This window comes from Bos mutus, chromosome 11 (genome assembly GCF_027580195.1).
Source record: "Bos mutus isolate GX-2022 chromosome 11, NWIPB_WYAK_1.1, whole genome shotgun sequence".
NCBI lineage: Eukaryota > Metazoa > Chordata > Mammalia > Artiodactyla > Bovidae > Bos > Bos mutus.
The window spans coordinates 1,682,501-1,694,773 of NC_091627.1; the positions used below are offsets into that span (position 1 = coordinate 1,682,501).

At 61.0% G+C, this 12,273-nt stretch overlaps 1 protein-coding gene across 1 annotated transcript in view; it reads right to left on the bottom strand.

Annotated features, from left to right (window-relative positions):
* Positions 1–10,047, bottom strand: part of COL5A1 (collagen type V alpha 1 chain) — a 148,248-nt gene extending 138,201 nt beyond the window's left edge. Inside the window, 1 exon segment of the mRNA XM_070378676.1 lies at positions 9,524–10,047. Within this exon segment, the coding sequence (XP_070234777.1) occupies positions 9,524–9,644 (121 nt within the window). The 5' untranslated portion in view covers positions 9,645–10,047.
* Positions 10,048–12,273: the final 2,226 nt, after the last annotated feature.

Genomic DNA, 12,273 nt, shown 5'->3' on the forward strand with positions numbered 1-12,273 from the left:
GTCGGAAGAAGGTTCAGACCTCCCGTCCAGTACGCCCAATGTTACTCAAAGTGCCCTTAGCTGGTCATTGGCATCAGATCTCTAAGAGCAGGCCCCAGGCTCCACCCCAGACCCTTGGATCCCAGATCTGAGAGGCAGGGCCTGCAGTGGCTGAAGCTCTGGTCTCACAGGATCCCCATCAAAGACCTCCTGGTAGGAAACCGGATCTGCTCACCAGACTCTCTTGTTCCCAGGCAACCCCGGGCCAGGTCCCCAGACCTGGAGGACTCCACCCTCTGCAAAATGCCAGCAAAGCTGAGTTTGGGGCCCAGCCCTCCACTGGGACAATCTGGGGGCTCCAAATACAAACGTCGGGGCTCTAACACCTGGCAGCACAAGTGACAGGAGCCTTCAGTCCCCCCAGCAGGCCTCTGGGGCCGGCGCCACCAGTTTACACTCATTCCACAGATGGGAGGACAGACTCAGAGGAGTATTTCCAGGTGCCTCAGCATCTGTGCTGAGCCCAGACACACGGGGACAGGTAGGAGGCAAGGGCCCTGCCCTCTCGGCTCACCAGGGCGCTGAGATCCTGGGGCTGGCAATGGCCCACCCTCCTTCTCACTGGACCTGGCTGAGCTCCTTCTTGGTGTCCCTCCCCTACTGAGCCGGCAGTGCACACGCTGGATGTGCAGTAAACACAGAGGAACAGCCTCGTGAGACCTGACATCAGGGATGGGCCTCAAAGCAAACAGGTGGAGGGGAGTCGGGGGCGAGTGCTGGGGGTGGTGACAGGGGTGCTGAGGGAGTGGGAGGGGGGCTGGACCACGTGAGAGTGGCCTTGGGCTGATCCTCATCAAATCCACGAGGACCTGGGGATCTGCTGCGCTGTGTTTGATCTGTCCCTGAAAAACAACAACAATAACAACACTCTCAGAGCCAAGCCCCAATAAACCCTTCCTCCTTAGGCTGACTTCCCCCACCTCCCAGTCGCTCTGATCTCCTTTATTGCAGAATGAAAGAGTCTTCTCTTAGAAGGGAGTGCTCATCCTCTGGCAGGGAAGAAAGCAAAGCATGACTGCTCCTTCTAGAAAGCAGGGAGGGCACGCAACGGGTGGAGGACTTGTCTCTTCCTCTCTCCCGCCGTGCAGGCCCCTGACGTGCCCCCAGCATCTGTGCTGACACCTGCAGGCCCCTGTCTTAGATGAGGGAGGAGGTCCTGAACACTGGCCGCCCTCCCACTCCCCCTGCCCTCTGCAGTCCAGCTCCTCCCTGGAAATGCGGGCCGAGCCTCCCACCACCCTGCCCAAGTGTGAGCCCCGCAGCCTCACCCCAGCCCGTCCCAAGCACCGGGCCCACCACACAGGACCCCTGGATGCTCCTCAGGTGCCAGGGTCCACTGACATGTAGCTGTTGCCCAAGCCGTGCTTTCCAATCTAAACCATGAACTTAAATAACATTGAGAGTTGGACTGTAAAGAAAGCTGACCACAGAAGAATCGATGCTTTTGAACTGTGGTGTTGGAGAAGACTCTTGAGGGTCCCTTGGACTGTAAGGAGATCCAACCAGTCCACCCTAAAGGAGATCAGTCCTGAGTGTTCACTGGAAGGACTGATGTTGAAGCTGAAACTCCAATATTTTGGCCACCTGATGCAAAGAGCTGACTCGCGGGAAAAGACCCTGATGCTGGGAAAGACTGAGGGCAGGAGGTGAAGGGGACGACAGAGGATGAGATGGCTGGATGGCATCACCGACTCAAAGGACGTGAGTCTGAGTGAACTCCAGGAGTTGGTGATGGACAGGGAGGCCTGGCGTGCTGCGGTTCATGGGGTCACAGAGTAGGACACGACTGAGCGACTGAACTGAACTGAACTAACATTAGTGATAATTCCCTGGAAAAGAAGACATTTAGAAGCCCTATTGCCCGCACTTCCATTCAAGAATGAGCTCCTCACCCCACCTTCTTGACCTGAACATTTTCTGATCCAAAAGGTGCAGAAGGTGCAGTACCCCTTCCTACTCCTCCGCTCAAAACCAACCGGGATGCGCGACCCTCTTCTCCTAGAAGAGCAAGGTCTGTCTACACAGATCACTGACACGGAGACCAATCCCTCCACCCTCAGGCCAGGAGGACACATAACAGTCTTCAAGAAGGAAGCTAGAACTGCCCACCAGCACTTCAGATTCTCCCCAAAGAAAAAGGGCAAAAGAAGAGAAGAAACAGCGAAGGCAGGTCCCAGGGACCTCACCCCAGCAGACCGGAGAACGACACCTCCCCAGACACGGCCCCTGCAGACTGAACCTGAGGGCCCAGGGCTGGAGAAGGCACATCTTTGCTCCTCCGCTTGGGCAGGGCCCAGGCCCCAGTCCCCAGCCAGCTTTCCCCTCACCTGCCACACAACAGGGTCCCCTAGCTGCCCGCCATGGGCCAGGGCCCCCGTTCCACGGGCGCACAGCTTCTCCTACCTTCCCAAAGACGACCCGGACGAGGAGCAAGACGAGACTACACACACTCCTAGTTTTATGCATCAAAAATGAAGAAGGAAGAATTGAGGCTGAGGTGCAGAAGCTACTGCAGTTGAAGGCCATGGGCCTCTTTCTGAAGCACAAGGACCCTGCCACTAACGGTGTGCGTGCTAAGCTGCTTCAGTCGTGTCCAACTCTTCCGACCCCATGAACTGCAGCCCACCAGGCTCCTCTGTCCATGGATTCTCCAGACAAGAACACTAGAGTGGGTTGCCATGCCCTCCTCCAGAGAATCTTCCAGACCCAGGGACTGAACACGTTTCCTATGGCTCCTGCATTGCAGGTGGGTTCCTTAACACTGAGCCAAAGGAGAAAGCCCTCCGAGGGAATCCTCCATTCAAACTCATAGGAGGGTGGGGCTCCAAAAGCCATAGGCTCTGGCAAAGCAAGCTGGCCTCTGATTGGCCAGAGCCCCACAGGCTGTCTGGTACCGCCCTCTGATTGGCCAGTGGCCCATTGGCAGGTGCCTCCCCCTGATTGTCTGCTGACCTAGGGACTGTCAGGTACAGCCCTCTGATTGGCCAGTGGCCCAGGGGCTGGTGGGTGCCTCCCTCTGATTGGCTGGTGGCATCATTTTACTAGCTGGTGTATGTTTCACTGCCTCCCACTTTGCACTTCACTGGACACTGCGGCCTGTTCGCAGGTCTGATTCCCTCACTGCACCGGAAGCTCCTGCAGGGCTGAGATGTTCACCTCCCACTCACCTGCGCACCTGCTCCTGGCGGCCGGCACTGGTCTGAGTCGCATTTGAGGTCTGCAAAGGCTTCAGGCAGAGCCACTGTCCCGCCCGAGTTTTCCACACAGGACCCGTCTCTCCTGCGTCCCCTCTGCGCCGACACAGAAAGGGCCTCGCCCCCGCCCTCTGGTTACCCCGCCGGCAGAGCGGAAGACAGTTGCTTTAATCTCAGCGGAAGGCGGGAAGCGATTTTTCCAATGCAAGAGTTTTTACAGTTAAATCACTCCAGTTACATACACACATTTTGATGTCATTTCGTACATTTACTTTTTAAAAATAAAGAGGCTAATAAAGTCCCTGTTGCCAAGGTGCTGGCAGGAAAGAACAGGACAGAAGACCGAATTTCCCCTGAAAGAATATAGGCCTAGGAATCAGAAAATAAAAGAATCCACCCCCTCTCCCCATTTCACGTACAGAGACGTCACAAGAAATCGGCCCCTGGGGCTCTGTGTAATGAAACATGGACAAAAGTGGGTCAGATCGTGGTTCCATTTCTTAGGTCTGAGTCACCCAAGAGTGGAGACATTTATTCCGACTGTGGGTTATGATGTAGGCTGGGAATCTGCCAGAAAAATTACAGAGTGAGTCGAAGCTGATGGGATGACGGCTCAGACAGTGTGACAGGTATAACCCAGAGCGAACCCCCACGAATCCCCACACACCCAGTGGACCATTCATCCGTCCGCTCCTTCCATCAGCTTTGCTCCAGCTGCTCGGGCTGCAGGGACGCACGAACAGCGTCTAAGTTAGCAAGGCCCCGCCCCCCTCCAGATGCCCTGGCAGACCATCAGCCATCACCCATGGTCACGTCTCAGGAGCCAGAGTCCTTGAAATGGGACGTGGGCAGGTCCATTCCCACCACTTGGCCCCAATCCCCGCTGGGAAAGCAGGGGTGGCCTGAGGAACGGCGTGCTGGGCACGACCGCCCATGACCTCCGCCACCTCCAGGCCGAGGCTCGAGGCTCAGACCAGACCGAAGGATTTGCAGATGGAGCCATGAACTCATGGCGGGGAGGGGGGGCTCTCTGAATGAGAACCCCTTCTCATTCACAAGACAGAGGGAGTGACTGCAAGGCCAGCCAATGAGCAGTGCTGGGAACTCGCCCCAGACCCGCTGCCCCTGCCACCCGGGGGCCCAGAGCGGATGAACGGTCACAGCGATGCTGGGGACACCTCCCGTACTGCACCCCGTCCAAAATCCTGCGGAGGGGCGGCCCTGGTGGCTCAGTGGTGAAGAACACAAGTTCGGTCCCTGGTCTGCGAGGATCCCACACGCCCTGGAGCAACGGAGCCCACGCACCACAGCTACTGAGCCTGTGCTCTAGAGCCCGGGAGCCACAACTACTGAGCCCCAGCGCCAAGAGCCCGTGGTCCCCAAGAGACGCCACCACAAAGACGAGCCTGTGCCTCACAACTAGAGATCAGCCCCGCTCTCTGCAACCAGAGACAGCCTGAGCAGCAGTGAAGGCCAGCACAGCCAAAAATAAATAAAATCTTATTTTAAAAAAATCCCGCAGGAGCCACAGTCATCACCCTTTCCTACAGATGGGAACCTGGTGGGGGTGGGCAGGATGCTGACCCAGCTGCAGGCCGCCCACCCCAAGGCATCACGCATACCGGGCCTTCACGCCGCGGGTGTGGCAAGGCAGCTCTGCCCACAAGAAGGGCCAAAACAGGCTGTGCCTGCAGGACCTAAGTATCCCCAGGAGCCAGGCCAGAAAGCTTAAGGCATATTTGGCCAAGTGCTGGCCAGATGAGTCGATTACAGGGGAGAAATAAACAGAGGGAAAAGCAGAAGCTATAATCTAACATCGCCCTCCTGTGAGCAAAAAAAAGACTCCCCAGATTATCAGACCCAGCTGGACCGGCTTGTCCTGGGCCGGACCCACAGCTTCATGGCTGCCTGGCGGGCTCCGTGGCCACCGGTCGCCTCCCGTCTCCCCAGCAGGGATGGGGCGCAGGGAGGAGAGACGTGGCCTGGCCGTGGGCGCCTCAAACACACCAGGCCCTGCCTGGGCAGACCGTGAAAACACAGGGACCTGTGTGTGGATGCGGGCACGCACACCTGCGTACGTGTATACACCCACCAACACACGTCTCATACACGCAGACACACGCATCCAAACACACCACACGCACAGATACACACACACACACACACACACACACACACACGTGTATAGCCCTCTGTTGGGCTTGTAAAGCCCTTTCACATACGTGGCCTAGGGCGACCTTTACTGCCATCCTGTGAGGTGACAGACATGGGAAACGGACCCCCCCGAGCCCATGGGGGGCTGAAGAGGGTGCGGGAGGGGCCGGGCCGAGCCACTTGCGGACCGCGGAGCCCCGGGGTCTCACCGGGCCCAGAGCCTCCCACTGGACGCTCACAGCTACAGACAACAGTGGCAACACCGTGCGTCCTCCTTCCGCAAATCACCCCCCAAACAGCAGCCACAAAAGACGCTCCGCTCATTGGAGAGGTGCCCCCACGTTCCGCTCTCTGTCTTCAGGGATCACCCCGATCCATCTACACAGCTACTCTCAGAGCAAGGAAGCCGTGTCCCCCCGTTTCCCAGAGGAGAAAGCTGAGGCATGGGGCTGGCCCCCGCCCAGACAACCCCTTAGAGGCAGAGGAACCCTCCCCGCAGCCCTGGGTTCAGTGACCTGACAGCCAAGGACTGTTCCCCAACCAGGGCCCAACACAGGCAGGACCCCCAAGCCAGGGCAGGCGGCACCCCTCAGGTGGTCTCGGTGCGGGGCCCAGAGAGGGTTAAGGACAGCCCAGCTGCCCTCCTGTCCCTTCCGAGACCCCCCTCTTCTCACAGTGGCCACTTCTGCTGGCACAGCATCCCAGGGCAGGCAGCCCTGGGGGCGCCCCGCCAACCGAGTTAATGAGGGGCTTTCCAGCCAAGGGGAGCAGCCCCAGGAGAAGAGCAAAGTGGTGGGGCTGGGAAGGTCCTGCCAGCAAGGAGCACGGATGAGACAACAGCCAGAGGGGAAGGCAGGCACCTGCTAAGGGGGCCGCTTGGCAACAAAAGGAAGGAGAAAGGTTGAGTTAGCAGCACCTCCTCCAGGAAGCCGCCCCAGATCTCCCCAAGGGGGCCGACCCTCCACCCTGTTTTCAAGGATGCTCGGCCAAGAGAACAAGCAGTGCAATGACCAGCGTCCACGGGTGGGCCTCCCCCCAGCCTGTGGGCCCTCCGTCACCTGCCTTCCCCACAGCCAGGCCCAGCTGAGGCAAGGGCTCCTAGAGTCGGCAGCTCCCCCGGGTGAGTGAAGGGCCTGGTGAAAGGGGGGTGGAGGCTGCAGGCCTGCAGGCCACGGTGGCCCTCGATGGCCTTGGGTAAAAAGCAGGGAGGGGGCAGGAAGAGACCGGAGAGGGAGGAGGGAGAGAAAGGAGGGAGGCAGCGAAACACTCGGCTGGCTGGGACCCTCCTCGGCCCCGGTGAGCCTCAGGCCTTCCCAGGCACAGAGAGCAGGCAGACCCAGAGTCTGGGGCCTCAGCCCCCCGTGCCTGGGCCTCTCCGAACACCAGCGCCCTCACAGCCCCACAGGCCAGGGTGCGAGTCCAAGACGACAATGTCGGCACAGACCTATCAGTACACCAGGCAAGGACCAGCGACTTTGCTCCAAATGTTACCGCGTGCTGGCCTCCCAGGGGCCAGGGACCCCGCCCTGCTCCTCGTGGCACACCCGGGGCTCCAGTGAGGGTGCAGCAACGGGGCCTTGGGGTGCCTGACTCATCCTCGACCCTTGGGGGCTCGCTGTTACTAAGTGACGGGTGGGAAGCCATTGGAGGGGTCTGTTCCCCATACCCCTTTGTGCCCCCCAACCCTATCTGTGACCCGGGGCGGAGGCAGGGATGGGAGACAGGGCCAGACAGCCAGAAGGCAGGGTGGGCAGGCGGGCAGTGCTCAGCGAAGGGCGTGGCCGTGGTGAGAGTCCAGAAATATCTGAAGGGTGGGGTCGTGGGGCAGGCTCTGGCCGGCACCCCAGGAACAGCCCCGGAGCAGCACTGGGGAGAAGGGCCTTTGTGCTTCCACCCCAGGGAGGGGACTCCTGCCTGTGGCCACTGCCGGCTGGCAGTGACCCCAGCTCCAAGCCCTCTGGCCACGGAAACCTGGACCAGAGGAGAGAGAGGCTTGGGGAACCAGCTTGCCTTCTGAACCCCTCCCACTGACTGTTCTTTTATGGGGAGGAGGGGGGAGGGGAGGAGAAGATGGAAAAGGCTGTCTTTCCAGCCAACTGGATTGAGTCAGAGGAAATTTAACCATTTGGTGACTGTCAAGTCCCACAAAACTTGGACAACTCTTCCGACCAAATAATTGCCAAAAGCGACCACGTGACCGGCGTCAACCAATGTCGTGCCGAGGAGATGACCTCAATTTCCAAATATTGGGGTCATGTTTCATTTCACTTACTCTCCTTTGCCCGTTACAATGTTAAACGGCCCCAAACGCAATCTGACTTTTCATGCCTTCACACACTTGGCCAAGAAGAAGGTAGGAAAAAGAGCCATGTTCGGAGAGAGCTCAGAAAACATCTGGTGAATCTCAAAATGGAGAGGAGACGAGCTGCACACCCCCCCACCCCCGCCCTGGATCTCAGTGGACAGCCGCTCCTGCGGACTGACGATGCCTTCCAAAAGGGTCCCACCCTGGAAAGGGAGGTCTGTGAAACCCACCCAGAGAGGTGGCTTCTTTGCAGGCTCTCAACGTCTCTTCGGAAGGAGCCAAATGTCTAAGTCCACAGCCATGGCCCAGGCGCTGACCCCGTGCCCACCTCAGTCAGGACGGGAAAGAGGAGGCAGGGGGCAGAGATGGCGAACAGCCCGCTCCAGACCCAGACGAACACTCGCTCTGCGTGATCCCCAGCCCAGCTGTGGGGGTTTGGACTCCCCTTAAGGATTCCCACCTGACCTCCTGGGGGAAAGCCCAGCAGAGGAGCAAGGGCAGGGTTATATGGTTTTGTCTCTGACGGATGCCCAACACAGCTGCCCTGACCACATCCCCCGGCCCGCTCCACACCACCTCCCTGGAGGCCTCTGCTGTCCCCCACCTCCAGTGACCCCAGGAGAAACCCAAAGCCTGTGAGCTGAGCTCAGGATCCAGGAAACGCGGGTGGCAGTCCAGGGCTGAGATCCGAGACCCCCAGAGCCAGGCCAGGCTCCCCACGCCTTCCCCAGCCCCTGACCAGCTGGACACCCTGATTCCTGTTCACCCTGTCTGGCCCACCAAGCACTCATGTGCCAGCAAAAAGGGACGGAATACCTTGATTGGTAAGTGGAAGGTGGAAGTGATTCTTCCTGTATGTCTTCAAATTACAAAGCAGAGCACAGTGTGGGCTCTGAAGTGGTGCTGTCTCTAGGGGAGGGGGGCCTGGCTGGTCCAGCTGTCCCCTGGGCCACTGTCCCCTCCCTGTGCCTGCACTCTCCCTGAGCCTGCTCTGAGTCCATCTCCCATCAGCTGATGGGAGACTTTGAGGGCCATGAGCTCTGTTGGAAGACCTACCCCATGGGATAGGCAACCACAGAAGTGATGCTTGGAACACTACCGACATCAGGACAGTGTGTGGGAGGCAGTGGGGGCGGCAGGCATCCAAGCAGGCGCCCTGTGGATGCTGGCCGGCTGGACGCCACCCGCAGGAGAACGCTCCTTCTAAGGCCAGACCTCTGGCAGAAGTCCCGTCTGTGCATCATGTAAACCCCCGGCAGCCCAAACCCGGCAACATCTCCCGGTCTTGCGCCTAGAATTCCGTCTTTGGGCGGGAAACCTCCTAGAACCCTAGAAAACCTGCTTCCCAGGAGAAGTCGGGGGAGGGGGGCTCCGTTTCTGGGATTCCCGTCCCCGCCCTCCACCCTCGGCCCCCCATCCCAGGAGGCCCGGCCAGAACTGACCCGCTGTGACTCTAGGGGGCGACCCTTCCCGGGTTTCAGGAAAGGAAGTTGTGCTGCGCGCCTGCGATGTGGACAGAGAAGGTAAAGTTTCGGGACAAAAGTCTGCCTGCCTGGTTGGACAGCCCCTCCGGCGCATCCTACGCGGAGCCCCAGCCTCGGGTCCCCCGACGGCCCCGGCGGTCGGCCCGTTTGGCGCGGGGGAGGGCTGTGCCAGCGCGTCTCCCTCTCCGGGGCCCCCAGCTAATGGCATTCGGAGTCTCGGGCCGCGCATTCCACAGCCAAGCGGGGAAGGTCGTGCAGGCGCAGAAGAGGCCGGGCGCCCGGGGATGACAGCCGTGCCGGCCCCGGCGGCCCCCGGCCCCCAGAGCCCTGGCGCCCCGCGCCCTTACCTGCGCGGCTCGGAGGCGGCGCCCACAGCAGCAGCAGCAGCAGCAGCAGCGGCGGCGGGGACAGCAGCGGGGCGCCCGGGCGGAGCGGGCTGCGCGCTTTCCAGCGGGTGTGGACGTCCATGCCGGAGGGGCGCGCGGTGCGGGGCGCGGGGCGGGCGCGCGGGGACGCACGGGGCGCGGAGCACGGCCCGGGCAGCGGACTCAGCGGGGCCGGCACGACCTTAGGGAGTCATGGGAGCAGCCGCCGGCCCGTTCTCTTTGTAGCCGTGGCCCCCGGGAGGGTCGGCTGGCGCGCTCGCCCACGGCCGGGAGGGCTCGACCTCGGTCCGCGGGGCGCCGGGACCCCGCTCGGCTCGCTGGCCCCCGCCTCCTCGTCCCCTCCGGTTCCTTCTGGCCTCCTCCTCGCCGCCGCCGCCCCGCGACTCGCTCCCCTGGGCGCTGCGCTCGAGTGAGGTCCGGCGCCGGCCGCGGGGACGAAGGAGGAGTGCGACCTCGCCTCGGGCGCCGAGCACTTTTCCCCCTTCCCCTCCCGCCCTCGCTCCTGGAAGGCACCCGCGGAGGCCGGGGCTCCCCGGCGCCCGCAGCAAATCAGAGCGGCCGCTGGGCTCGGCCGGGCCGGCCCCCGCTTCCCACTGGGCGCCGCGGGCAGGGAGGTGGGGCCAGCGGGCGAGTGGCGGCGACGAAGGGGCTGGCCCGGGGCGGGCGGGGACCCGAGAGGGCACGGCGCCGGGCTCTGCCGGCGTGCGCGCGCGGACGGAGCCCCCCAAGGCCGATCCTGGACCCCCACTTTTCCCGCCCCAGGTGCCCACACCTGGCCGAGCCCCAGACCAGTGTGGAGGCACCCTGAGTTCGAGCATTTGGAGTTAAAAAAAAGTTGCAGCTCACCCCGCCTAACTTTTTCACGTACTTGGAGTTGAGAGCTCCTCTTCTGGGTGGAGACTGGACTTCCAATCCAGCCAGATCGGGGCGCCCAAGACTGTAGCAGGCGCGTCCACCCCGACCCACGACCCGCTCTCCACCTTCCCGCAGGGCAAACTGGGCATCCGTGCCCACGCTGAGGTCTGGACTCCTGAGAGGTCCTGGGGGCGGGGGGCGGGGCGAGCTTGGAGGTCACACATCTGGGATATTAATCAGGCGGAGGTCGCCAGCACCCCCTCCCCCCTCGCTCCTCCTGCATGGAGACCCCTCTGCGGCAATAAGGGAAGCCAAAGAGACACGTGTTTGGGAGGTGACAGTTGCAGAGGATGAGGGCTGGGGTCCCTGCTGCCCCGGACCACCGTGGGGCACTGCCTCTCTTCCTCCTCGTCTTTAAGCCTCCGAGAGGTCTCCCTGGAGCCTCCAGGCTGCTGTGGTGGGCGGCAGCCCCTTCCGTTTGGTTCCCCCAGCCCAGAAATATCCACCCCACCCCCTCAAAAGCCTGCTGAAGCCTCCCTCAAACCCCTTCCTAGAAGGGCAACTGTGCTGGATTTTAAAGTGGAGGGAAGGTGAGTCAGGGGGCTTTTCAGAACCCAAGCCACCCCTCTGCTTTGAACAGACTGTTCACCCAGTGACGCTGAAGCAGTTCTGGGACCCCCAGCCCCCGGCCCCCAGACTGGACGTGAAATTCCCCAAACACCCTTCAGTTCCAACAGGAAGGGAGGGGTGGAGGGGAGAGGTTGGGTTTGCCAGCACGGCCACGGGCTGCCTCTCGAGCCGGCGGTAGGTCACTGGGGCTACCCGGTGGCCCACACCTGCCCATGTGCTCTCGGAGGTGTTCAGTACCGCTCAGGTAAAGGATGAAACACAAAGTAAAGTGAAGTGTTCTCTCTGGTTTAGACAGTTCTTTCTTGTTGTTTCACAACCTGTGTAAATCACATCTGTGATCGGGGTGGGTGTGTGCTGTGTGCACAGGTGTGTAGGTCTGTAATTCCTGTGCTGGTCAGCTGGAGCTGGTCCTTGGTGAACCTTCACGAGAGAGAAATTCCACCAGATGCTCCCTGAGCCCCCAGCCCCACCTGGCCCCTGGAACGCACCCCCACCACTAGGGGAAGGCCAGCTTCTCCTGAAGACGTGGGGTGCTACTGTGGCCCAGTGGTCTGGTTGTCAGAAGACAATGCTGCCTCGGGGCTCTGTTTCCCCCGCAACACAGAGAGCTCTTCCAGGGGCCGCAGGTTCTCTGTGCTGGCTCACCAGCCCTCCCGACACCTGGAACTCAGGACGGGCATGTGGTCCCCCAAGAGCTGATAGTCAAGGGACACCGTGTCCCCCGGAGAGCTGACCTCACAGTAACGAGGAAGCTTGAGACCAAGGTGGGCTCATCGGTGCCTGGACTTGGGGGGGAGGTCAGTTTCTAGCCCACTGAGAAATTCAGAAAACAACCCCTAAACTGAGCACCCTGCCCTGTCCGCCCAGGACAGTGGGAGGGGGACCGTGACGCCTGGCTACAACTGGGAGTCCAGCGGAGACAGCAGGAGCACCAGCCAGACCCGTGTGTTGGCCACTTCAAAGCCACTCTTGCACCAGGTCACACACAGCAGTAAAGAACACAGTCATTTCTGCCCCTTACAGATAAGGAAGGTGAGGATCAGGGAGAGTGAGGGACTTTTGGTCAAAGTACCAGCGTATCCATCCGTGGCCAAGCCCGAATTTGAACCCAGATTTGCCTTCAGGCAGGAAAAAAGGGAATCGCCCTGCCCAGATCCTTGCAAAGAATGCCTCATGGTGGGTGACCCCAGCAGCATCCCCTGACCCTCCCACAGCTGATTAAAACG